Consider the following 27,898-nt stretch of genomic DNA (forward strand, 5'->3'; position numbering starts at 1 on the left):
AGCTCTGCTTGCTTTAGCCAGGATCACAGCTCAGAGAACATAGAAATAAACAGGAGGTGATCCTTCAGCCTTATAATTATTTCCCATATCAGTGTCTGTTGCAAAGAGAAATTCTGGAGGTAAAAAAGAAAACACATATTTAACTAAAAGGGAATTTTATCAAATTAAGGGAAGCGATCATTAGCTGAAATTAACCCCCTCAGTAATCTCGTACAATATAATTTTTGTTGTATTGCGTTTTGTTATAGAAAACATTTGAGATTTATAATAAATATTGGAAAATTTAAAAAAAAAAGTTAGTAATATCCAATAATTTCCTCCGCCATCCTGGTGTATTTATGTTTTTCCTCCAGGAGTACAGAGAATTAGAATCTTATACTTCTTGCTATAATCAAGAAGGACAGCATTCTTCAAATATCAAGTGGAGCGTCATGAACCGCAACTCGGCCCCCCCTGCATCTGCGCAGCTCTGCTATGAGAACGTGACCGGGTCCTGCGTGAAAACCCCCTACTCGCCCGGACCCCGCCTGATTCTCTACACAGTGTTTGCCTCTGGGGCTGTGCTGGCCGTGTTTGGGAACCTCCTGGTGATGACTTCAATCCTTCACTTCAAGCAGCTACACTCTCCAACCAATCTCCTCATCGCCTCCCTGGCCTGTGCTGACTTTCTGGTGGGGGTGACCGTGATGCCCTTCAGCATGGTCAGGTCGGTGGAGAGCTGCTGGTACTTTGGGCGAAGCTTCTGTACTTTCCACACGTGCTGTTATGTGGCATTCTGTTACTCTTCTCTCTTCCATTTGTGCTTCATCTCCATCGACAGGTACATTGCTGTTACTGACCCTCTGGTCTATCCTACCAAGGTCACGGTGTCTGTGTCAGGGATATGTGTTGGCATTTCGTGGATCCTGCCCCTTGTGTACAGCGGGGCCGTGTTCTATACAGGTGCCAATGACGATGGGCTGGAGGAATTATCTAGTACCCTCAACTGTATAGGGGGTTGTCAAGTTGTTGTAAATCAAGACTGGGTGTTGATAGATATCCTATTCTTCTTTATACCTACCATCGTGATGATCATTCTCTATAGTAATATTTTTCTTGTGGCTAGAAAACAGGCTAAAAGGATTGAAACTACTGGTGGCAAAACAGAATCATCCTCAAACAGTTATAAATCCAGAGTGGCCAAGAGAGAGAGAAAAGCAGCTAAAACCCTGGGTATCATGGTGATAGCATTTATGATTTCGTGGTTACCTTATAGTATTGACTCAGTGATTGATGCCTTTATGGGCTTCATAACCCCTGCCTATATTTATGAGATTTGCTGCTGGTGTGCTTATTATAACTCAGCCGTGAACCCTTTGATTTATGCTTTATTTTACCCATGGTTTCGGAAAGCCATAAAACTTATTGTGAATGGTCAGATTTTCAAGGACAATTCATCATCTGTGAATTTGTTCTCTGAACAAATATAAGCAATTGGATTGAGTAAGTTGAAGACATCTTCACATTTTCCAATTGAAATGAGTTTTTGAAAATCAAGTAAGACTATTAAAGAAGAGAAAAAACTTTTTCTTCAAACTTTATAGGATAACTCCATGTTTTCCAGTTATATTAGGATGTGTACTTCTTTGTCACTTCTCCAAAAATATTTATTTGACTAATAAATGTTAAATCCTATTTGTTAGGTGTGGCAGAGCTCACCATGCCCCACTCCCTGCAGACACTTCCTGCCCTCCCTTTTCCTTTTCATTCCATTGACTCTTCCCTTTGGAACCTGAAAAAAATGTTTGTTTTCTTTGAATACTTTCTCTTTTCCTTACAAAGTTTTATACTCATTCTCAACTTGTCAAAAAAATACTCACTCTCCACTTCTCAAAAAATTCTCTGTGACTTCATGGGGCTGTTGCTTTTTGTGTGTGTGTCTTTTTGTTTTGTTTTGTTTTCTTTTCTTTTCTTTGCTTATTTTCCTAAGGGAAACTTTTGGGTAGCAGTTAGTCTATTGTACTTAATGTATGCATGGTGTTGATTCCAGGAAATTGCTTAAGCATGTCCTGGATTTTGTCCCTTGTATACAGTCACCCATGAGGATTAGTATGTGGAGGAATTAGTACGTGACCTCTGCTTCTTGGGTAGTATCAACTTCTTATAAATCAAATTGGATATTGATAGAATTTCTATTATTTTCACATCCATCTTTGTTTAGATGAGTTTGTACAGTAATACTTGGTGCTAGAAAACAAATGAAAATGATTAGTAGAAAGTAGAGCATTATCAAGGAAATGCAAGACCAGGGTGCCTAAGAGAGAGAGAAAAAAGCAGCTAAAACCTGGGATATTACTGTTAGTGTTGATCTCATAGTTACCATATGTAATGGGTTCATTCAAAATTCATTCTTAGGTTTTATAACATCTTCATATTTTATGAGATATTTTGCTAGTTCAGTAATTATAACTCTGCTCTAAATCATTTGAGTGATGATTTTTTTTTCACCCTTGGTTTAGAAGAGCAATAAAACTTATAAGTGCCCTGAAATAAAAGTCAGTTCATCAACCATAAATTTAATTTCTAAATAAGCCTAAATTCCAAATTGATAATTTAAAAATTTGAAATTAATTGAAAATGTGATTGAAACTTTCCCAATAATTATGATATGAAATATAGTGCATGCTAATGATTCATTAAATTGAGGAGAAATGGTACCTCAATTTCAACAGCATAACCTTTATGCTTTTACTTTCTTAGTGAAGTGAATGTGTTTAAGGATTTGATAGAAACATATTTACTATAGTGGTTGACACAAAGTTCATATTTTCTAGTTTCCTCAAATCTGTGCTCTTTCCTGCTCTGTCAGTTGTCGATTATTTTCTTCTTCCGGGCCTCCTGTATCTTTTTTGCCTTGCCTACCAAGCTTACCTTTCTGTCATTTTCAAAGGTTTCCTGGTTCCATGTTCCCTGTGAAAGACTTGTGTTTCTGTGTTTCTCTGGACTCAGTTAATTTTGAATTCATTTTTAGCAGCTTGTTCCGAGGGTCGGTCTTTCTGGGCCTCTATAGATTCTAGTCCATATACATCATCCATTTTGACTCAAGACAAGACTCATATTTTATGTTTTGCGTGGTATTTGTAATTGTGGAAATAACCATGAGCAAATGTTACAATTTCTGCAATAGCGATTGTCCTTTTACATGATGTGTGCTGTTTTACCTACCAGTCATGATGGAGGTCAATTTTCTACCTTTTTTTTTTCTAAACACTATTCAAAATTTATTCGTTATCCATGATAAAATTGAAAATGATTGGAAGTTATGGGAAAAGGAGGGTTTATACAAGAAATATTGATATGACATATAACTTTTGGGGACAATAATGTAAGGCATCTTGCTTCATGTATTTCACAAAATCAAAACTGATTCTTCCAGTTTATGGAATAAATTAGATGATGCTAAAAATTAGAGAAACTATAGCTTTTGCATTATTTCACTGGTGGAACAAAAAATCCATATAGGTTCACACACTCAATTTAAATTTCTTAAAACTTTAGAAAAAACAAAGCCATGTTTAGGGAAAAAAGAAAAAACAAACGGGAAAAATCATTGGCAGTATAGATGATGAAAAAGGGTTAATGGGTTTAAAACTGTAAAATCTTTTTAAAAAATAGTAAGGCAGTGACAAACATTCCACTAAACAAATGAACAGGCAAATTTACAGAGGAATAATGTAAATGGTTAATAAATACATTAAGATGCCAATTGTACAAATCATTTAAAAATGTAATAGAGTTTTATATATCAAATTGGCAAATATTAGAATGATCAATAATATCTGATGTTAATTAGCATGTGGAAAATGAGGACTTTTCTAAGAGTTGAACCTACTCATATACATCTAGGGAAAATATAATTTAGTTTCTCCTTTCTTAGGTGAATTAAAATATTTATATAAAAATTTAAATCATACATGTCACAGTCCTCAGGTGAAGCTAGGGTTCTAGGAGGGGCAGAGAACCTAGACTGAAGGAAACGTATTTCTAAAGTTTTTTCTCAGTATTTATGCATTTTATTGTTGCTTTCAAATTCTAAGCCAGTTATGTGGAAATGCCAGTCTGGGAATGAGCTGGACTGTGGCAAACCTCTCATTGGTCAGAAATAGGAGAAAACTAAGAATGATGGAGTGTTTCATAATAGAACATTTATTCAACTTACAGTACTGTCCTTTATTGTTACTGCTGCTGCTGCTGCTGCTGCTGCTGCTGCTGCTATTTTTGATGTTCTTAGCTGGTAAAGTTAAAAGTCAGTTATTTGTTAGTTCCCCCAATTTTTAACCAATTTTATTATTTCTGAAACCCAAATTTCTAGGAATCACTATCCGGACCCATTTGTATTTTTAATAGCAAAGGTGATATTTCAGCAGGTAACAGTATTATGCCTTTCAAAACAAACCAGGGCTGCATCTGCTCGACTCCAACCATTAGAGACGGTGCAATAGTAATGAATGATAATAAACCTGATGTGATCCAATGGAAGCAGATGTCCAAGAAATCAACCACACAGAGAAATTAATATAAGTTACAGTCTATGAAAAGAGGAGGATTGTCCTCCATTTTTTTTAACCTTTTTTTTACACCATTGAACTTATTAGAAGTCTAAGTTTCTTTATATTTTCATATTTGGGATTAGTCAATAAAGAGCACGTAGCCTCATGCTGAGGTGAGATGTAAATCGGAGGCGCTTCTTAAAGCCTCTAAAATTCTTGCACATAAATGATTTCCTATCTTGCTCATAAGACCATCTTGAGTAAATGCATTTGTATCAGATAAAGATCAAGTTAAGTCAGTGGTCATGTTTTTCAGGGGGTTATGATTCTAACACCAAGGACAGGCTGTAGAGGCAAACTTTGGTTACCTTACATCATCTACACTCAACCCTTAACTTTTGAACTTCTCTAAAACATTTTAAACATAAAAATCCATTAAATAAGCCATATCCCCAGGGCCTGACAGTGTGGGACAGTCCTCATTATGATAGAGGTGGGAAAAAGATGCATTAATTATCTCTGTGGTCTATCCAGTGCCCAAACTCAGAAGTTTGTTACTGAGAGGAAAGGGTGAGAATGTTTTGTATTCTTGTCTCTTGGCATTAGAGGCTAGAAGTACCTGAACACAAAGGAGGGTCAAAGAGTTAAACTGTAACTGAACAGTGGTTGGTGTTGATAACACACACTCACTATGTCTAATTAACAGTCCAAGGAAATCTTCAAAATATTGCATAACTGAATCAACTCTCATTCTATTTATCACATGATTCATTTGTGTTTAACAGGCATGTTTTAGAAATGTACGTTAACTGCTTATGGAATACTTTTATCAGGGTGAGAAACAACACAAAATTAATTTTTCTCCAATCACATTCTCCAAATGAGCTCTAGCAATTCTTCCATCATCATCCAGGCATGAGATCTCAGACAGATGTCCAGTCACTCTGAGTGTTAAAGATTTTCATTCTGGTCGGCTCCAGTTTAAAATGACCTTCTATATCCAATTGACTAGCCTTGCCCTCCCTGTGTCCAGAGCTAGTGTGGTCTAAGCTTAAAAGCCTAGTTGTAGGGAAGAGGCATGTCTGAATTTTTATTCCTTTTCTGCTCTATTCCACAGCATAGAGGAGAGAGGAGAAGAAAAGGAGCAGCATGATTTGACACCAAATTTGGTCTCCTTGTGACCTTTACTTGGTGGTCCTGACCTCTGTGTAGTGAGCCCTCCCATAGAGTCCCTGTCATGCAGAGCATATCTGGGTGCTTCAGACATCCCTGCAGGAGGCATTTTCATTCCCTAGTTCCTGATCCTGAGATCAGTACTGGTTTGATGTTTCCAACATCCTCCTCAAGCCCTGTGGGATGTGTCACAGAACTTTGTGCACCCTGAACTGGGAGACCTGCCAGAAGGGCCGAGCCTGACTGGCTCCCACGTGTCTAGTAGCCCATGAAACTCATGCATCTTTACCACTTGAAAAAGTGAAAGTAGGGGCTTCTCTCCCTGCCAGCCCAATTCTCCTCCCAGCCATCTCTCTCCTAGTCTACTTGCCTCTGCTCAACGTAAACACAGGGCAGGTCAGTGAGATTATTAAATAAGCAGATCTAAAGAGGGAATGAACTGAATCATGTTCCCAATACATTGTTCAATGGTGTGGTCGCCTGGACAGAGACTCCAGAAGCAAAAGCCTATAAGGTTTCCACTCATAGACAGATTCTAAAGAGAAGTAGAAAGAGGTGATCTGGAGTGGCTCATGCACATCGGGAACTGGACACTGGGCAGGCTCTCCCTAAATGAGTCACCCATGTACCGCATGACAGAGCCTACATTTGGGCGTCTGCCACAATGTAAGGCCTATGGCATTACCAGGCCGAATGAGAAAACTTTTCTCTCATTATTAATATTTCTCTCATTATTAATATTCTCCTTATTCCATTCCTGCTCTACTGTGCAAGGTGGATGGGGTTACAAGAAGAAAAGGAGAGAGGAAAAACAAAACAAAACATTAAAGCAGGTTTACCCCCCTCCCCATTACAGAACCCTGAGGCCTAGGTTCAGATAGCCCTGACCAGAATAGGAAAGATAAAAGTGCTAAACTGGGTGTGATTTTAAATCTTATTTAGAATTAGAATAGACCTTTTATGGGATTTTAAATCTCCAAAATTTCATGGACACCTTTATAATCTACCCCCAGTGATTTAAAACGTTGGGAATGGAGAGTTAGTAGAGCAAGTCTGCGTGCACTAGTACATAAAATAGTGTAGCTATAGTCTGTTTGCAAAGCACCAAGTGCAGACTGTTCCAAATCTAGTGACATATTCAGTGGGCCACGAGTCCCAATGATACGCAAGGAAGGACAAATCTGATGACTAGAGTTCCATTTCTTTATGCTTTTCCTGAATAATTTGAAGAATACTTGCCACCATCCTACCATTTATTTTGAGAGTTCTCCTTCATTTCTTAGAAAGTTGATAATGATAACCACTTTGATGCATAAAAAATGATTCATGCAGATTCATATTTTCTTAATATGACAATGCACATTTTATATAAACTTATTATTTCCACAATTAAAGGAAATATACATTTATTTGTTCAGTAAATATTTATTGATTATTCTTTATTTCCAAGTATAATGGAAGGTTTCTGCTGGCACTATAAAAATGAAAAGAAGGGACATCTTCCTGAATAACACAGTTTTGGGGGAAAACAAATATGCACAGCAAATCATTAGAAAGCAGAAAGTAATGTCACAGACACAATGAACATAGTGGTCCCTAAGAAAGGATGCATAGAAATCCATCTATTGTCTCCATTGTTTTAATCTTTACACATGGAAAAAACATAAAGGGAAACTTTAGGTCCTGTTAAATACCTGAGCTATTAAGGGTGAATAAAATTTGCAAACATAATTATATTTTTACATATAATAATGAACTAATATAATCCGCAGGATAAAAGCTAGATGAAATTTCGAATCCCTCAACAATGCTTAGATGAGTTGAAGTCGTTTGTGTGGAGAAAAGGTACAAAGGAACCAAATAAGTAAATACTATAAAACAATAAGATCATGATTTTGCTTGATGTTTAGACCAACCCTGCCTTAGTAATTAAGATACAGTTTATCTAAATGACCCTCAGGGGAACAAAATCTCATACAATAAAATACAATTTCAATAATGAAAAGATGTGATGATTGGAAAACCATACATTAAAATTTTATATCACAGCAAATTAATTACTGCCTCCAATGTCCCCATCTCCCCAAAGAACTTTGTTTATGATGAACTTTGCTTTATGATGGTTATTTTTTTTAATTTGCAGAAATGTATATAAAAGCACGTATTCCAAATTGTTCTCAACCAGTTGAGTATGGAGGGTGGGCACATTCTCTTTTGTAAGGAGAGGAAGAAGTTAGTGGTTACTTCACTTACTCTCTGGCCCCTGGGTGTCCATATTGGTTCTATTGTTAAACAAAGTATGCCAGCAGGGGCATGTGACTCACTTCTTAATGCCTCAGGTTCCTCATTCTAAAATAGAAGTAATTATATCCCCTTGCTCATAAGGTTGTTGTGAAGATGACGTGAGTTCATGAAGTTAAGACAATTCCATGCACAGAATGAGTGTCCCATTGACATAGATAAATATATGTTAGTTTTAAATTGCTTTTATTGTTATATCCTTTGGTTCCAGAACTCATGTATTACATACCATAAGCACTCAATAAATGTTCTTTGTAGCAAAGGCCAATTGATTGTGAACCAACCAGAGTGGTTCACAGAAGAGAATAATGATGACAGTAGCTTGTGTCTTTTATAATGAAAGTTTTCAAACACTCGTAAAAATAGACAGGATATTAAGTTGATCTTGGAAAGCAAGTGACAAAATTAGATGATTTGTCTAACATATTAGAAAGGCTATTTTAAAAAAAGGACTGATAAGAGTAAATGTATTAAACTAGATGTTAGAAATACTTATTTGAATCCAGAAGCTTTATCACATTCATCAGATTTCTTAAACACTTTCATTTTAGCTTCTTTATCTTTAAAATGAGGCAATATGTTTATTCGGTAGCTTGCAGAACAGGATTAGAAAGAGTTACTATAGTGAAACCACAAGAAGCAAAATAAATTGATGATATTCAATGTCGGAACTGAAGGATTGTGGGTAAAGTGACACTAAACAGTCTAGGGTGACTTTCGTCATCTGTGAAATGAAATAAAGACAAGAGTTTCTCCTAAGAACAGTATAATCAGAAATAACTCACTCTTAGAAGAGGCTTACCCATTCAAAGCATTTGTGTGATAATAGTTAGAAATGATGTGCTAATAGATAATGCTTTATTACATCAGTTAGAAATTAAAGAAATACAGCAAGAATTGTTTTATATATATTCACTCCTGCCCCAAAACCTGATAATCTGATTGTAAAATCTTGATGTCTTATTGTGACAAAAGGTAGAATAGAATCAAGTAATTTATTTACATTGTTCATGAAACATACAGCACCCTTCAGTTTTACTAGCAAGAAAACTCTCTGAAATAACTGGCTTGGTTTATCCATTGTGAATTGCACAACTAATTCAGTTTCCCTTTTTAGCTTTGGAACCAAGTTTATGGGTCATAGGAAACACTCTATTTTCCAGCCTTTGCCTTGGCTTTATTTTATATACTTCATTTCAGTTTTATTTCTTTTTTTGAACATTTTTTAAAATTATGCTTTTCTACATCCTTGAAGCCCCTGTAAATAATTTTGGAACAATGCCCAATTTAAGTGATAATGAATAAGTTAATTTCAAAATAAAGTAAAATAACGAATGACAAGATTAAAGCCCTTGCTTTAAACATATGTTAACTGGTACCACTTCTGAACTCTAATGTAATTTTACAAGCAGACTTACTCACCAGTAAGAAGCTCCCTGAATAAATGAACGTTATTACTTATGACACTGGTTACCTCTCTCATTGTAAATAACTAAGTTGATATGTACTTAATGCTCTATGTCTGGACTGATTGTATGTGACTCTGACATCACATTTTTGGTTCTGCAAAGCTGAACACCAGACAGTGTAGACTCAGTGCTTTGCCCTCTCTGAGCAAGGAGCCATCACCTCTCTAAATATTTCTTAGTTGCATTCACATTTTAATAGAAAAATATTACACAGGAACTGAGAAAAGATATCACCAGGGATTGATTGTAGTATATTACATTTACTCAAGAATACTACAAGGGAGGTGTTATTAACCAGAGAAGTATAGTGAAGATCAGAGAGAACTAAGCAACCCAAGATCACAGTATTAAATGTCAGAGTTGGTACTGCAATGCAGTCATTTATGGCTATAAGGCTGTGCTGTTTCCACTACAATCAGATTTTAGTGTTGTATTTACCAAAGAAAATTGAACTTGAATTTACGTGTTTGGGTCAAAATTGAAGCAGAATTCTATGACTTTACCTAAGAAGATCTTGCACATTTATGATCAATATTTTTCTCCCCATTTTGAGTCCACTCAGAATCTATTTTCAATCGTCACAATCTAAATACAGAAACTACTCAGAAAATAAACTTATTGTTGAGGAATTCTCTCTTAAGATTTGACCAGTGACAATCAGTTTGATGGCTTTTCTAAACCAAGGATAAAATACAGCATAGATCAAGGGGTTCATAGCTGAGTTATAGTAAGCAATCCAAACTAATATTTCATAAATATAGGTGGGTGTGATGAAACCTAGGAAGGCATCAATTATTGTATCAATGAAGTATGGCGACCATGAAATCAGAAATGTTATCACTGCAATGCCCAACGTTTTTGCGGCTTTTCTCTCCCTCTTGGCCACTCTGTCTTTGTAGCTGTCTGACGATCTCACAGTCTTATTGCCCATACTTTCAACTTTTCTAGCCTGCTGTTTAGCAATGAGGAAAATCTTGAAGTAAACAATCATCATCACAAGTGTGGGTATGAAAAATAATAGAAAATTTACCAATACCCAACTTTGATTCACTGCAACTTGACAACCGCCCACACAGGTGAGAGCACTTACTAGTTCCTCCAGCCCAGCTTCATTTGCTCCTGTGCCAAGAAGGGAAAAAGAATAAATAATGGAAAGGAGCCAGGAGAAGGCAATGCATATTCCAGAAACAGAGGGTGTGAACCTGGTAGGGTAGACCAGAGGGTCAGTGATTGCGATGTATCTATCGAGAGAAATAAAACACAAGTGGTAGATAGAAGCATAACAGAATGATCCATTGAAACAAGAGTGAAATTTACAGTAAGTCTCCCCAAAGTACCAGCAGCTCTCCACAGACCTCACTGCACTGAAGGGCATCACAGTGATTCCCACCAAGAAATCAGCACAGGCCAGGGAAGCGATGAGAAGATTGCCTGGAGAGTGCAGCTGCTTGAAATGAAGAACTGAAATCATCACCAAGAAGTTTCCAAATACAGTCAGCAAAGAGCCAAAGCCAAACACCGTGTACAGAATCAGGCGGGAGCCTGGCGAGTAGGAAGTTTTGACACAGGATCCATTCACGTTCTCGTAGCAGAGCTGTGTAGCTACAGGAGCTGGCAAATCACTGCCCATGATTCTCTGTTTTGATACCTGGAAAAGCTATCATCCTCTAGGGCAAAACGTGTCATTCCAAATACGTCATTTTCAAAAGTCCTTTAAAAAGAATGTGTACAATATATCAGCAATTGCCAGCAAATTTTTGTCCCTATTTCTTTGTAAGTACAAATCCTTATTTTCATGTTTTGAAACTGACTCATATCTTCGTTTCATAAAATAATTTACTTTGAACTGAATAAGCAGTTAATTTTTATCTTTACAAAAAATTATGTTTATTTAAATATAAAAATATTTCTTTGCATTACCTAGGATTTCTTATCTGAGAAGTGTTAGTCTTCCAAGAGCTGTTATAATGCATATGCGAATGCCACATTTTATTAGCGTTCTTTTCCTAATTTATAAGAGCTAGAATAACACTAAAAACACTCTGCCCCCTCAGGAAAGTAGCTAAATAATTGCAAATACCCAAAGCCCTTAAGACTGAATCCCCATAGTGCAATGTGTGGAAAGAAAATCTTTAATAATGATTATATTTATGTTAAAATAAGTTTACGAGCTTCGAATCCCTGATGACATTTGAACTTTTCATGAAATAGAAAAGGAAATGGAAATAGTGCCTGTCTTTGAAAACCTTTGTCCAGAATTTGAAAGCCATACTGTTTATTTTTAGTTATTATTGAGATTGCATTTTTATTTTTGTAAGATCATATGTTTATGATTCCTGTTTGTCACTAAAGCTCTTTCAGTAAAACTCTTCATCACTTCCAGTATTGGTTTGTGCTGAAGAAATTAAATGCAAAATTATATATTGAACACTGGAATGCTTCAGTTTTAGTTTTAATAATTCTGATTTGGAAAAGTGTGAGAGCAGAGTACAAGGTATTCTCCTCAAGGAGATATAAAACGAACTGTATGTACAAATAAAATGTAGTTTCTGATAAGGTGTTTTTGTGTGTTTGTTTGTTTGTTTTTTAATAGGAACTGTGTGGAAGATATTAAAAAAACAAAATGTTTAATATTTGGAAAGTGGAGATTCCAATATTATGACTCTGTATGCGACCTTTGACAAATTAAGGTTTTTGTCTTCGAGCTCTAGAAAAGATCTCAGCTGAGGCTTTGAAAAATATTTTTCTGATGCATGACTTCTGGTCATTTTTAAAATCAGCTTTTTGATATTGAGGTCTACTTTGCATTTGAAAATTTCACACTTTTAAGTGTGCAGGTTGATGACATGATAAATGTTACCACCCACGTCACCACCTCCAAAACCAAGGTATAGAATATTTCCAACACCTCAGCAATTTTCCTTGTGCCCTTTTAATAGTCAATCTATCCCCACATCTCCCTCCTCCTGCCCTAGGCAATCACTGGTCTCCATTCTATCACTACTGATTAGTTTTCCTGGTATGAAAATAGCATCATATACTATGAGATTTCTGTGACCAGCTGCTTTCTCTCAGCTCAAGGTCTGTAACATTTTTCCATTTATTAGGTATATTATCAGTTCATGCCTTGTTATCGCTAAACAATATGCCACTGTGTTAATATATCACAATTATTTTATCCACGAGTCTGTTGTTGCACATTTGAAATTATGTTCAGTTTGGCGTTCTTAATAGTATTGGTATGAACATCCATACACAATTCTTTGCATCGACATGTGTTATTATTTCTTTCGGAAAAATGCCTGGGAGAAGAATTGCTAGATCATATGAGAAGCGTATATTTAACTGTACGAGAAACTGTAAACTGTTTTTTAAAGTAATAGACCATTGTGTACTCCCATCAGCAATCTCTGAATGTTCCAATTGCTCCAAGTTCTCTTCAATACTTGTCATTGCCATTTCTTTTTATTTTAACCATATTAGATGCTATGTAATAGTATCTCATGTTTTAAACTTTATGAATGGTGATGTTGGTAATTTGTCCATGTTATTATTGGCCTCTAATATGTCCACTTTGGTTAACTGTCCATTGACATTTTTGACCATTTTTTAATAGATTTCAAGTTTTATTATTATTGAGTTGACTGGGTACAAGTCCTCTAGAAATATATGTTAGGAATATTGGACTTTTCATTTTCTTGAGAGTATTTTTTGAAGAGTACAAAGTTTTAATTTTGATAAAAACCAACTGATAAATTCTTTATGGTTAATGCTTTTTTTCTTGTCTAAGAAACTTTTGCCTAAAACAACATCACAATTACTTTATTCTGTATTTCTTTTACAATTTTTATAATTTCAGTTTTTGTGTTTAGGTCTATGATTCTTGTCATATTAGTTTTAAATACGTTGTGAGGCATTTGAAGGCATTAAAGACCCTGTTTCCAGTGGTAGCAAAGAAACTGGCAGCCCATTACCTACTATGCTAAAACATTTACTCACAGTATCTGTAGATACCTGTAAGCAAGGGCCTACGGAAGAAAAGGCTCTGGGTGACATGTATTTGCTGCCTTATACAACATTTTTGTTAAAATGACCAGTATAATGAGTTGGTTTATTTTTTTTAACTGCTCAGGAGAACATAGGGGAAGAAAATAATGAGCTAGAGAGGCTATAAATTACGAGTTCAAGTTCCGTATAAGGGACCTGAAAGCTACAATGAATACTTTGAAAGAATGGAACCCATATTTTCTATAGCCATAGGACTGAGTTTCTCAAAACCATACCCCAAGCCTAATTCTGTAGGTGGCTAAATTAAAATGCAAATTGAATTTTCAAACTCCCACGGCATCTTTTGCTAAAATTCTGGCATTGATTGGGAAGGAAAGGGATACTAAAAATTAGGATGGTGACAGATAGGCAGGCCCATATGAAACTGGCAACTTCCATCTCCTAAATTCTGTCAAGCCTTTTCTGCCAGTAGAGGAAGCTTTCTCACGGCTGCCTGAGGAGGTCAGTTCCCTTTGCCTGAAGAAGCTATAATCCTCTCACCTGAGCTAGCTGCCTTACAATGGATCACTGGCCCTCCTCAGACCACCCCTAACACCCCTTCCCTATAGACCTATAATCAGACTCAGGTCCCAGCAGCCCCAAAGGATGAGGTACAAAGTGTGACCCATGAGGACATACAACACAAGACCAGAAGAGGGAATGACTTTGCAAATCTATATTAACGGAAACCTAAGAAATACCTATATGTGGCAATGGAACTCAAGGGTGTGATATTAATGTGGAAGGGATGTAAAGTGGAATTAGGCTGAATGTATTCATAGGAGGCTATGAAGCAGCACATAATTAATATTTCGTCAAGGAAGAGATGGAAGATCTTAAAGACATGCAGCAAAACAATATTACAAATACTTTATTAATGTTAAGATGTCATTTCCAAGATATTTTAATCACTTTAAGATGTAGCTCCTAAAATGATACAAGGTGGCAGACTAAACTCTGTGCTTGCCTCCTTCCATGAACACATTAAAATTATAACTAAATTCGAGAACAATCAACCTGGAGAACTATCTGAAGTCTAGCCCCTTAGAAGTCCTATGATTAAAATATAAAGAAGCCATGTCAAGATTGGTGGGAGGGACAGAGAGGCTGAATGGACCCCAAACCTTTGTGTGGTGGTTGAGAATCAGGAGGCAGATCTTGGCTGCAGAGGTTTCCCCCAGAGGAGTGAGGGACCCGAAACCCTCACACCAGGCTCCCCCGCCCAGAGTACTGGTGCCAGTACCAGGAGCCCCAACAACACCTGGCTGTAAAAAACAGTGGGGATTGTGACCTTCATGTGGGACAGAAGGCTGTGGGAAACCCAGATGTCCTCTTAACGGGCCCACATACAGACTCACTCACTCACAGGCACTTACCTTAGGCTCCAGTGGAGGGATAGTAACTGGAGGGTGTCAGGGACAAAAGGTGGGAAAAACTGAGGTATGCGGCTTCCGGGGAACACTGAAGGGCAACACACATTTTCCTGTGTGAGGTCTTCCTCCCTTCAGCAGGTAGGCGGACACCATCTTTCTTGTGTTGAGCCCGCCCCCACAAGGCCAAATCTGAATCTGATTGGTCTGGTGAGCTCTGGGGCTGTGTCCTGCTGACTCATTGGGACCCTGCCCTATTCAACTCCCCCAATGCCGGAGGCACATTTTCCCAGAGCAGCCAGTCCTGCCCCCACTGCAATCTTTCTGGGCAAAATATTGGAGTCTCTGGGCCCAAGGGAAAGTACTGGCCTTGATGTGCTCTGAGACTTTTGCTGAGTAGCTCTAGGCTCAGCACTGGCACCAAACCAGAGTCTGTGTTAAGCTAGTGACCACAACTCTTCCCACTATAGTGACTCTCGGAGGCCCTGCCTCACACAGCTTGCATAACACATGAGACTCTATCAGCAGCTGAACCTTAAGAGTGCCAGCAGGTGGCAGCAGGCCTCAGGTGGCCAGGCTTTTTGTGCAGCTACCCCAGGCCAGATACTCGTGCTGACGTCCTCAGGTCATAGCATGGTCTCTCTCACGCACCTCGAGGTTTAGCACAGGCGCAAACAACCACAGATCACGTTGTAGCTCCTACCAGGTATTCCCCAAACAGTCACAGGCAGTGAGTGACCTAGGCCTGCACTGGAGACCCTCCAAAGAGGCCCCAGAACAAATAAACTTGGAGGTTGACTTCAGACCATAGCAGAACTCCTCCTAATTAGTCCCACAAGCGGCACACACAAAGGGTGGTCTCAAAAGGCACCAGAGTCCGCTGGGGTGATTCCTACTCAGTGGGGTAAGCCCCCAGCACAGCAGCCTGTAAGCTATGGACATTGCCAAACCCTATAGCCAATCAGCCTGGGGGTCAATCCCACCCACTGATGTGCCAATAGAGATCAAGGCTCAACTATAACAGGAGGGCACACAAATCCCACACAAGGGATTCTCTGGAGCACCCAGAGTGTAGAGACTGTGCCAATGGGCCCAACAGGACACTTACTACATAAGGCAACCTGGGCAAGCCTGGGAGACATAGAAGACCTACCTAACACATAGAAAAAAACAGAGAGGCAGCCAAAATAAGGAAACAAAGAAATATGTCTCAAGTAAAACAACAGGAGAAAAATCCAGAAAAAGAGCTAAACGAAATGGGTGTTAGTAACTTTCCACTGATAGAGTTCGAAACAGTGATTATTAGGATGCTCAAGGAACTTAGTGAGAACTTCCACAAAGAGATAGCAAGCATAAGACAGACATAGAAGCCATAAAAAAGAACCAAGTGAAGTGAAGAATACAGTAACTGAAAGGAAGAATGCACTAGAAGGATTCACCAGCAGACGAGAGGAAACAAGGGATCAAATCAGCAGTTTGGAAGACAAGGTAGCAGAAAACACCCCATTGGAACACCAAAAAGAAAAACGTATCCAAAAAAATAAGGAGAGTTTAAGAGCCCTCTTGGACAACATTAAGAGTAACAACATTTGCATCATAGTGGTGCCAGAAGAAAAGAGAAAAGCTATTGAAGAAACTATTGAAGAAATAATGACTAAAAACTTTCCTAACCTGGCAAAGGAAATAGACATACAAGTCCAGGAAGTGCAGAGAGTCCCAAACAGGATGAACCCAAACAGGCCCTCACCTAGACTTATTAGAATGGCAAAGACTAAAGACAAAGAGAGAATTTTCAAAGCAGCAAGAGAAAGGCAAATAGTAACTTATAAGAAAGCTTCCATAAGATGTTCAGCTGATTTCTCAACAGAAACTTTGCAGGCCAAAAGGAACTGGCACAAATTTTTGAGGTGATGAAAAGCAAGGACCTACAACCAAGGGTACTCTACCCAGCAAATCTATCATTTAAAATCAAAGGAAAGGTAAAGAGCTTCCCAGATAAGAAAAAGCTAAAGGAGTTCATCACTACCAAACCAATATTACAGGGATCTTAGAGGGATTTCTTTAAGGTGGGGCGGTGGGGGGGATAGGTCCAAATTATGAATAATAAAATGGCAATTGATACATATCTATCAACAATTACTTTTAATGTAAATGGAATAAATTCTCCAATCAAAAGACAGAGGGTTGGTGAATGGATAAGAAAATAAGACCTTTACACATGTTGCCTACAAGAGACTCACTTCAGATTGAAGGACAGACACAGACAGAGAGTAAAACCATGGAAAAAGTTATTTCATGAAAATGGAAACAAACAAACAAACTAAAGAGCTAGGGTAGCAATACTTACTTGTATAACAGACAAAATAGACTTTAAAACAAAAAAGAGACAATGAAGGACCCAGTAATCCCACTTCTGGGTATTTATCCGAAACCCAAAGCACTATTTCTAAGGGACGTGTGCATCCATAAATTCACTGCAGCATTTTTTACAATGGCGAAGATGTGGAGGCATCCTGCATGTCTGTTAGTGGAAGAATGGATAAAGAAAATGTGGTACTTATACACAATTAAATATTGCTCAATCATGGAAGGGGATGGGTTCCTGCCATCTGTGGTGACATGAATGTACCTGTAGGGTATTGTGCTGAGTGGAGTATATCAGACAAAGACAGAAGCAATATTATTTCACTTATATGTGGAATCTAAGCACAAAAATAACAAACAAAACAGAAACAAACTCTTAAACACAGAGAACATTTCGATGGTTGCCAGATGGGGGTTGGGGGCATGGGTGAAAAAAGGGGAAGGGAGTAAGAAGTACATATTGGTTGTTACAAAGTAGGTATGGGGATGTAAGGTATAGCATAAGGAATGCAGTCATAATATTTTAATAACTACATATGGTGTCAGATGGGTACTAGATTTGTTGTGATGGTAGATGGGAAGGGGTTGGAAGCAGGGTGAAGAAGGTGAAAGGATTAAGAAGTACAAAGTGTAGTTACAAAATGGTCATGGGTATGTAAAGTAAAGTAGAGAGAATATAGCCAATAATATGGTAATAACTATATAGAGCGCTAGATGGGTAATAGGCTAGTCAGGGGGATCACTTCTTAAATTATATAAATGTCTAACCATTATGCTATACACCTGAAATTAATATAAAATAATACTGAACATCAACTGTAATCGAAAAATTTAAATAAGGGAGGGGAAGATGAAGGGAAATAAGAGGTCCAAATTTCAAGGTATGAAACAAATAAGTCTTGGGAATGTAATGTACAGCATGTGGAATATAGCCAATAATATGGTTATAGCCTGGTATAGTGTCAGATGGTTGCTGTACTTATCATGGAGATCACTTCTTTAGGTATATAAATATTGAATAACTATGGTGTACCCCTGAAACTTATAATATTGTATATTAGCTATTTTTTTAATAAATATTTTTAAAAGATGCAGCTCCTAAATTATACCAAAGCAGTTACAATTTAGTTTTATTAGATAGGAAAAAAATATTGTACTAGGGATATATATATATAATATGTGTATAAATATATATACAAATATATATTATATGTACATATATATTCAGAATATATTTTTTATTAAATTAAAACAAGCAAACCAGCAAACCTAACTTCAAAATTATAGTAGTAACAGTTTTTATATGTTAATTTATTCAGAAATATTCAAATGATAGAGATAAATTTAACAAAGTAAATCCACCCCCACATCACACACTGTCCATTATACATAAAGTTAGACTTTGTAAAAGCATATAAATGTATGTACATATATAATGCCCATATTCTATGTACTATTATATAGTCCTTTAAAATGGATATTGTGGTTTTCTTTCCATGTCTATTTATACAGAACTTGTTAGCAATTTTTAAAGGCCTTATAATATTCCATTACATAGGAGGAGCATAATTCATTTAATTTATCCCATATTAATCTAGGTTTTTTTCCAGTAATAATTAAGAGTTATACAATGAGTGTCCTTGTTATGTTTGCTTCCTTTCCTGGCTCTTTTCTCAGGGTTACTGGCCAGAAATGGAACTATAGAGTCAATTGACATGCATGTTTTACATTTTTTATAAACTGTTTAATGCCCCTCAGAAATTGGAAACTCTATCATGTTCTCTGGAGATGCAGGTGAGCGTGATCAATTCTCTCACAAGTGTGCTCAGTTTCCTACGATTTCATTAACAATGGGGATTACGGATCCTTCTAAGATTTGCTAACTTGGTATATGAAACTCCATCACACTTTCATTACAATTTTTTGATTATTTTTACATCTGGCATTTTAATTAGCCACTTCTATTTTTTCTGTGTGAAATTGCCTGTTAATTTGTCCAGTGGGGTGTTTGTCTGTGTCTCACTGCTGTATAAAAGGCCTTTATATTTTTAAATCTATTAACCCTCTCTTTATCTTGTATGCTGCCCATAGTTTTCCAAGCTTGACTTTTTTTCTAGGCATGGCCATGTTTTCTTTTAAATTTAAAAAATTAAATCGAGAACATGAATCTATATGGTTTTCAGTCATGATCTCTCCAATGAAAATTTATAAAAGCAATATTTTCTTTGAGTTTTTTAACATCTGGAAAAATTAGGTTTGAGTTTATCAATAATATGAGGCAAGATGCTTAACATATTTTTCCAGAAAGCTATATGCCACATTACCACTTCTTTAAAAATCCATCCTTCTCCCATAGCTTATAATACATTGGTATTTTTTTCATCAATAATCTACAAACTTTGTTTACAAAATAGTGTTTACAGAAAAAAAAAGAAAGAAAATCGACTTCCTTCATGACTGAAAGGTAAAACAACAAACCTCATGGAATGAGAAAGCAATCATATACAAGGACCATCACTGTTGTGGAAATTACACCATCTGGTCACGGTTATTCCCACATTTGAAAAATACCCACAAAATATAAAATAGGAGCCAGGTCCTGAGTCTGAAATGGCTGATATATAAGGCTCAGCGATCTCTACGAGCTCCAGAAAGACCAGACCCCAAAAACAAACTTCTCAAAATGAAGGCAAAGTTAACCAAGTCCCAGAGAAAGACAGGAAATACAAGACTTACCCAGGGAACAGGGAACCAGGAAACCTTTGAAACTGACAGAAAAGTAAGCTTGAAAGGAAGGCCTAGAAAAGGATAATAATGAGCAACTGACAAAGCAGAGAAGTGGATTGATTTGGGGAAACTAATAAAATCATCTTTATGTTAACCATTTTAGTAAATATGTTTCTATCAAATTCTTAAAGATATTTAACTTACCAAGAAAATAAAAGCATAAAAATTATGCTACTGATATTGAGGTACCATTTCTCCCCAATTTAATGGATCATTTTCACGTACCGTATTTCACGTCACAATTACTGGGACATTCCCAACATATCACCAATTCTTAAATTTAAAGTTTAGGCTAATTTAGAAAATAAATTTACATTTGATGAACTGTCTTTTATTACTTGGCCAGTAATAATAAGTTTCATTGCTGTCCTAAACCAAGGGTAAAATAAAGCATAAATGAAAGGATTTAGAGCAGAGTTATAATAACCGAACCAGCAAACTATCTCATAAACATATGAAGGTGTTATAAAACCCAAAAAAGAATCAATAAATGAATCAATCATATATGGTAACCACGAGATCAAAAATGCTACCACTGTGATACCCAGTGTTTTAGCTGCTTTTCTCTCTCTCTTCGCCACCCTCATTTTGTACGTCCCTGATAACTCTTCCACTTTACTATTAATGTTTTCAATCCTTTTAGCCTGTTTTCTAGCCACCAGAAAAATATTACCGTACAGAATTATTATAACACAAGTAGGGGTGAAAAATAACAGAAAATCTACCCAAATCCAAAATTGATTTACAACAACTTGACAACCCCCTATACAGTTGAGGGCACTAGATAATTCCTCCAGCCCATCGTCATTGGCACCTGTATAGAACACGGCCCCACTGTACACAAGGGGCAGGATCCAGGAAATGCCGACACATATCCCTGACACAGACACCGTGACCTTGGTAGGATAGACCAGAGGGTCAGTAACAGCAATGTACCTGTCGATGGAGATGAAGCACAAATGGAAGAGAGAAGAGTAACAGAATGCCACATCGCAGCACGTGTGGAAAGTACAGACGCTTCGCCCAAAGTACCAGCAGCTCTCCACCGACCTGACCATGCTGAAGGGCATCACGGTCACCCCCACCAGAAAGTCAGCACAGGCCAGGGAGGCGATGAGGAGATTGGTTGGAGAGTGCAGCTGCTTGAAGTGAAGGATTGAAGTCATCACCAGGAGGTTTCCAAACACGGCCAGCACAGCCCCAGAGGCAAACACTGTGTAGAGAATCAGGCGGGGTCCGGGCGAGTAGGGAGTTTTCACACAGGACCCGGTCACGTTCTCGTAGCAGAGCTGCGCAGATGCAGGGGGGGACGAGATGCCGCTCATGATGCTGCTGTCAACACCATGTCAACGCTTGCAGAAGTTCTGCCCTTTTGCTAATCACTTAAAATAAAGCAGTTCTGTATTTCCTGAAGAGAGAGAAGAGATTTTTAAATTGAATACCCGTGTTATAATTACCAGATATTATCTCCACACTATTTCAAGTCACATATCCATTTTAAGTTTAACCTCTGAACATATAACTTTACATCGCTCAGTAAACAGCATTGTAGTAAATTTAAATACTCAATCAACGTTTAATTATTATTAATTGTTACCATTATGACACTTTAGGAAAAAATTGTAAACAATTTCCTAAATTCAGAAAGCATTTAACTTCAACTACATCTGTTGCAAATTTGCTTTGGCCACAAAAGATTTCTTGTCTTGCAATTTATCAAATATCTTTTACTCCCTGGCCTTGCTACAGAAGCTATACCTCTTTGTCAAGTGAGTGAGACGTGTGTGATGTGTTATTTATTAGTTCCCTTTTCCTACCCACCCTCCAAGACTGAGGAGTAATGACACTAACCCCCAGGACGCACAGGCAAACCCCATATCCCAAATCATCTAACGTGCAGTCCCTGGAGTGCACATGTGAACAGGGAGAAGACACTTGTATTTATAATGTCCACTTAAGATATAGTGTTTGGTGTAGAACAGCCGCAGTAGTAAATCCCACAGGGATGACTTTACAAAGGAAAATGAGAGAACACTCTTACACATAAACAAAAATGCAAAAAATCCCAAAGAAACTTTTACAAACTAAAGCCAGCAATATATAAAAAGATGACACATCATAATTGGCATCTATGATACATCCATTCTTGGCATCCAAGAATGGAAGTTTGCTTTAATGTTAGAAAGTCTATCAATTTAATTCTATTTAAAGTCTATAAAGTCTATTCATTTAAAGTCTATTAATTTAACTTCAACAGATTAGAATTTTATGATTATCTGATGAAATGCACCAAAAGCATTTGATCAAATTCTAAATGTACTCATTACTAAAATGAAAAAGTCTTAGCAGCCAAAATACAGGAGAACTTTTGTACGTATGAAGTTCTGTAAAAAAAAAAAAAGGCGCGGGGCTATCACATATGATAACACTTCATAGCGAAATTTGAGTGTATTCTTTGTAATATGAGTAATAAGGCAGAGAGGCTTCAGTAATCAGAAGATGCAGGGGGCCTTAGTCCTCACAAGACATCCATAAACCCAACTATATTCCAGTTTCTGTTACTGTCTCTGAGCAACCAGCAGACACACATAAATTCAATCAGCCTTCTTCTAAGAATAGTTAGTATCTCACTTGTAGGTCTGCTTCACCATGCAGAGACAGGGGGTAGCAGACAATAGGAAGACAGGGAATTCTGCAGTTAATTTTAGTCACAGCAACACACACATAAAAAAAAGGCACAAAAAATGAACAAACAAACAAAACACCTGCTTCTATAGATTCCTGGCTCGCTCCATCATCAGAACCTAATTTCTAGAGTCTGTGATGGGCTCATAATTCAAAGCCCAAAGTCTGATTTCTATTGTATTGAAAAGGGTATTCTAACCCTTTAGTGTGACCTGTGAGATTTTGAATAGTCTTAGCAAAACTCCCTACTTGCATCCTATTACATTCTCCCCCGGCTCAATATGCTCCAACCATGTTTCCCCACCCCCATCCTCTCACTACCTGCAATATCATGCCCCAGCAGCTTTGCACAGGCTGTCTCACCTACCTGCATCACTCTTTCCTCAGGTCTTCACAGAGCTGGCTCCTTGTCATCCTTCAGGCCACAGCTTTTACATGACTTCCTCAGAAAAATCGTCTTAGCTGAGGTTGATATCTCTCTTTTATTCTTTCATTTACCTGTTTTCTCATTGTCTTAATTGTGCTACCAGAATTTGTTATAACCTTATTTCTTACTTGCGTTCTGTCTGTCTGTCTCTCCCAACAACGTGTAAGCTCCATGAGATCAGGCACTTTCCTCAGTATCACCATGAATAAACAATGCAGTTTGTATTGTTGTTTTGTTTCTCTGCTCCTTTGTTGTTGTTTTGTTTCAGTCAGGTGAGTGGGTAAATAACATAGAAATCCATTCCCCAGCATTGGGAGAATACACGGAAATGCATTTTTAAAAAGAATAAAATAGTGAGTTGGCCTTGTCTGAAGAATTTGTTGAATATGGCATTAAATCATTTCACATTTGGTGTTCAGCAAGGCTTTTCATTCTTAGGAGTCAGAAAATGGGGTCTAACCCTCCATATTTTTTATTTCAGCTATTGATTATTCCTGAGTCTGGTCTTATCCAGGAAACTGGACTTAAACACTCAACAATTGATGCACCGCCCTGCTTGAAATTCTGGTTTCTTTAGTGTTACTCAGTGTGCTGTGCTTTCAGGTTAAACCCACATTGTTTCAATCTAGAAATAAAAAATATGTAACTGGAAGTCAAGGAAACTCCGTCCTTCTTAAGTCAAGAGCATATGGAAATGCATGGTCTCAGCAGTACAACTTTTAATGTTATTAGTGAAACCGTAAGATCTTGGATTGAAAATAAGAGAAGGGAATCACAGGTAGGCAGAACAAAGCCACCCTGCCCCCCAAGATCCGTGTCCTAATCCCCAGGACCTATGAATATGTTACCTTACATGGCAAATGGGACTTTTCTGATGTGATCTTGAGATGAGGAGACTATCCTGGCCTATCCACATGTGCTCAATGTAATCACAAGCGTCTTTATGAGGGAAAGAGGAAAGGAGGAGAGTCAGTGTGTCAGAATAGATGTGACAGTGGAGGCAGAGTTCAGACTGATGCCACCTTCTCCTGAATATCCAAAAAAAAAAAAAAAAAAAAGGAAATGAATATCAGTTACATAAGTTATCATGATCCCAGAACAAAGTAAGTGTAGTGAAGTACAATCACAATACAAACAGCATACTTCAAAACAGCATGCTTTGAGTGAAAAGACTAAAAATAATATAAAAAATGTTGCCACCAGTTTTCTCTAGAGACTGAGAATTAGAGAGATTTTTTTTTCCTCTTCTGGGCTTCTTGGTATTTTCCAAATTTTCTGTAATGGATAATACTAATTTTATAATTGAAAGAAATTATTTGAAAAGGAACATTAAAAATGTAAAAAGACACATTGTCTGTATGGTGTCATGTACATGAAATTATCCAGCTCTGTTAACAACGACCAACAAGACACAGGCTGCAAGTCCTTCAAAGTGTGCTCCTGGGAAAGGGGCAGGCTGGTGTCACAGAAAGCTTCCGATGCTGCTGGAAGGCAGAGGTGGTTCAAGTCTCCGTTCTGTTCCTTGTTAACTTGGTGACCTAGGACAATATTCTGAACCTATCTGAGCCCCATCCCTTTGTAGAAAAGTTTTCAGTTTCCAAGTTCAGTAAAGGGAGATTTTTTTTTTTTTGAATAGTTCATACAAATTTTTATTCATATCCTTCTTTGAAAAATGTATTTCCCTGCCTATTCTACCCCCTAAAAACTACCCATTTTTAAAGCCTAATTCAAAGGCCACACCCTATTTTAAGTCTTCGTGATTGCAACAATTTATGGAGCACTGCCTGAGCCAGGTACGATGACAATTTATTCAACGTGATTACTTCACCTCATCTCCATAATGCCGTGGGGCAGGCATTGTCTCTGATGAGAAAACTGAGGGTATGGGAGGTAAATAATGTGCCCAAGATGACAGGAAAAGGATACAGTTGAAGCTGAATTTGGTCAGGCCCATCTGATTCCTTAGCCCTTAGTTCTGAATACTGATCCCTCAGAAATAAGACTGCTTATTTCGTCTCCCTCCTGAGTAGCGTAGCTCTTTGTTGTAACTTTATTAGGAACTGATTTTTATTCTGCCTCGTTTGTTCTTATTTGTAGTGATTTCCATGCCTTTGGACTAAAAGGCTTTTTAGTACAACAATGACATTTCAGGAAATTTGGATTCAACAGAGTTTAGCATCACACTGTCTCCCATAGTAGGTTCTCAATAAATGGTTGAGAAACTGAATAAAGTATCACATTTGAAATATTTGAGGAAATACTACACTACACTTCTCTGAACCTCAGCCTTGAGAAAGGTAGGTCAGGGCTACACACTTTGAACCTGCAGCAACATATGTAAGGCCCTCAGAACAATCCTGGGATTCTGTTCAGGACCCGCACACAGTGGGAATCTCCTAAGGCAGAAGAATTGAAGGGATATAGAAAAATATTTGTTTTTAAGAAAGCTTGCCCTGTGATTGCAATTATCCCAGGATGACTGATGTTACACCTCGTAATATACTTTGCTGACGTCAAACTGTGGAAATAGGGAAGGGGCACTTTCAAGACTGTCAGGTACTTTTATGTTGAGTTAAGAATGGGACAAAATGAAGGCAGCATGAGACAGACACTGGAACTTTGTGCATATTAGTCAATTTTTCAACATAACACGTACATTTTCAATCGTTTACAACAACACACATTTGCTTTTTTACCTGAGGGCTGCAGGATGACAGCAGCTCTGCTCCCATAGGCAGGTGAGCACATCTTCTCATTCTGGGATCCAGGCTGAAGGAGCAGCTCCTTTGGAGACAATCTGTTCTCAGGGTAGAAACTCAAGAGCTGGGCTCAACCAGAGAATTACATGTAAAGCTTCTGTTTGAATGTGTATTGCCTTGATCAATTACGTCACATGGCCAAGCCCAATATCAGTGTTTCAGGAACATTAGCTCCTTCCAAGAGAGTAGGGAGCAGGGGAGGCTACAGTGTGAAAGGAGAATAAAATAGAGGTGAGAAGTGTAGAAGACAAAATCTCACCGGCATCATGTGGTAGGGCCGGGACCAAGGATGGTGAATCCTTTCTCTTTAATTATCAAAGCCTTCCCCTACAGTTCCAACTTTGCAGTCATTAGAGTTCCAGACAAAACTTATGTAAACGGTAAAACTCTGCGTATACGAAGGGGGCCTGATTCTCTCACACACTTTGTGGGTCACTGTTAGTGTGACCTCTTGATTCCAGGTGCCCTCTGCAGAAATAACTGTATGGGACAGTATTCAGAAGCCATAGAAAGGGGTTTTGCTATGGAAATTGCCTGCTCAAAACCTTTGGTCATATAGATGATATATAGGTCACACATTTCTACTTCTATACATATACACGTATACATTCATGCGCAGCACATGTTCACACATGCTGTACCTGGGTGAGCTGTAACCTGATTTGAGTCAGTTGTAAGAAAAAAACGTGATTAAGTTGGGAGATGTTTAGAGAAAAAATAGTGATCAGGTTCACACAAAACAAAAAAGGCCCATCTTGGAATTTGAAATCATGTTATTTTGTAGAACAGCATGTTTTTTAAAATACAAAAAATAATCAATCAATCAATCAATCAATCAATCAATCGAAGCAAGGACAAAAACACCAAGAAATAATTCTGCTTGTTGAGCTAGTTTCCCGTGGAATGCTCTCGATGAAGATGAGTTTATGAGGCTGCAGACTATTGACTATTAATGGTGAGCTCTGAACGCCACCAGCTTCTATGCACATTTGATCACAAAGCTGTCATGCTCAGAAAAGTGACCTGGTGTTCACCTTTAAAGGAGATTCTTTACCCAGGGTATCCATGAACTTATGTGGAAATATATTGTCCTTATATTCATTAATCTGCACTTGAAATTTAGCATTTTCTTCCATTTTGAATGTAGGCAAAAAATAAAAACAAAACAGTAATGTTTGCACTACCTCTGATTTTTGTCACCAATAGAAATCAATATTTTTGTATCACAGTATAGATCTTACAGATATCATGAGATTTCACTAATTGTCATCACTATTGTGAAATTACGACAGTTACTGCACCTGCCTCAGGTGGGCTTATGTAATGCTTTCATAAAGAAGCACAAACATGATTGTACAACAAAATTGGCTACTTGAAAGATATCTTGATAATTGTATTTCAATATAATTGTATTCCTTTATAATTCTGTTTTCTTTTTAATTCATCCACTTAAAAGTCTTATCCTGAAACAGGGTCCATAGTCATTACCGAAGTGCCAAAGGAGTTCATGGCAAACAAAAGTAAGAACTCTTGCCTTAAATGTAGTTAATTCTCATGCAGCAAAAGAGAGTGAGGAAAGATAATTATCCAGAATAGTTAAGTATCACCATGGACATTCTACTCACAACTTAGGGGAATATCATTGAACATAGGTTTTCATTTGTCCAAGAATCTAAACAGATTTTCTGAGTGCAACAGCTTTGCTTCTTACATCCTATTCTCACGTCATGGACGATGAAGGAGCTGGGCATCAAATCCCAGGGTTAGAAACCTGACTTGTGAACCCATCAGCTCCTGCTCCCCTTTGTGGTATACACCAAAATAGTGATTCTTGTTCTTACTCCACTCTGGTTCATTGGTGATATGAACATTGTGCCATGATACTCATGTTCTAGTGCTTTCTATGATTCACTAGAAGCTGAAGTCTCCTACCTGCTTTTGAAGTTTAGTCCTACTCTCCTGTTAATTATCATTCCAGTTTCCTCTA

General features: G+C 37.6%; 3 protein-coding genes across 3 annotated transcripts; 1 reads left to right on the forward strand and 2 right to left on the reverse strand.

The window, feature by feature from the left end:
• Positions 1–428: 428 nt before the first annotated feature.
• Positions 429–1,469, forward strand: LOC141571900 (trace amine-associated receptor 6-like). The gene has a single exon (XM_074334007.1). The coding sequence runs from the start codon at positions 432–434 to the stop codon at positions 1,467–1,469; it is 1,038 nt and encodes a 345-aa protein (XP_074190108.1). The 5' UTR covers positions 429–431.
• Positions 1,470–10,070: 8,601 nt separating this feature from the next.
• Positions 10,071–12,925, reverse strand: LOC141571799 (trace amine-associated receptor 7a-like). Its single transcript, XM_074333959.1, has 2 exons — positions 12,824–12,925; positions 10,071–11,120 (listed from the first exon to the last, which is right to left on the reverse strand). The coding sequence occupies exons 1-2, from the start codon at positions 12,923–12,925 to the stop codon at positions 10,071–10,073; spliced, it is 1,152 nt and encodes a 383-aa protein (XP_074190060.1).
• Positions 12,926–20,327: 7,402 nt separating this feature from the next.
• Positions 20,328–25,908, reverse strand: LOC141571800 (trace amine-associated receptor 6-like). The gene is made up of 2 exons (XM_074333960.1): positions 25,849–25,908; positions 20,328–21,329 (listed from the first exon to the last, which is right to left on the reverse strand). Exons 1-2 carry the CDS (start codon positions 25,906–25,908, stop codon positions 20,328–20,330), a joined length of 1,062 nt encoding a protein of 353 aa, XP_074190061.1.
• Between the last annotated feature and the right edge of the window lie 1,990 nt (positions 25,909–27,898).

Source organism: Rhinolophus sinicus, linkage group LG05 (genome assembly GCF_036562045.2).
Source record: "Rhinolophus sinicus isolate RSC01 linkage group LG05, ASM3656204v1, whole genome shotgun sequence".
NCBI lineage: Eukaryota > Metazoa > Chordata > Mammalia > Chiroptera > Rhinolophidae > Rhinolophus > Rhinolophus sinicus.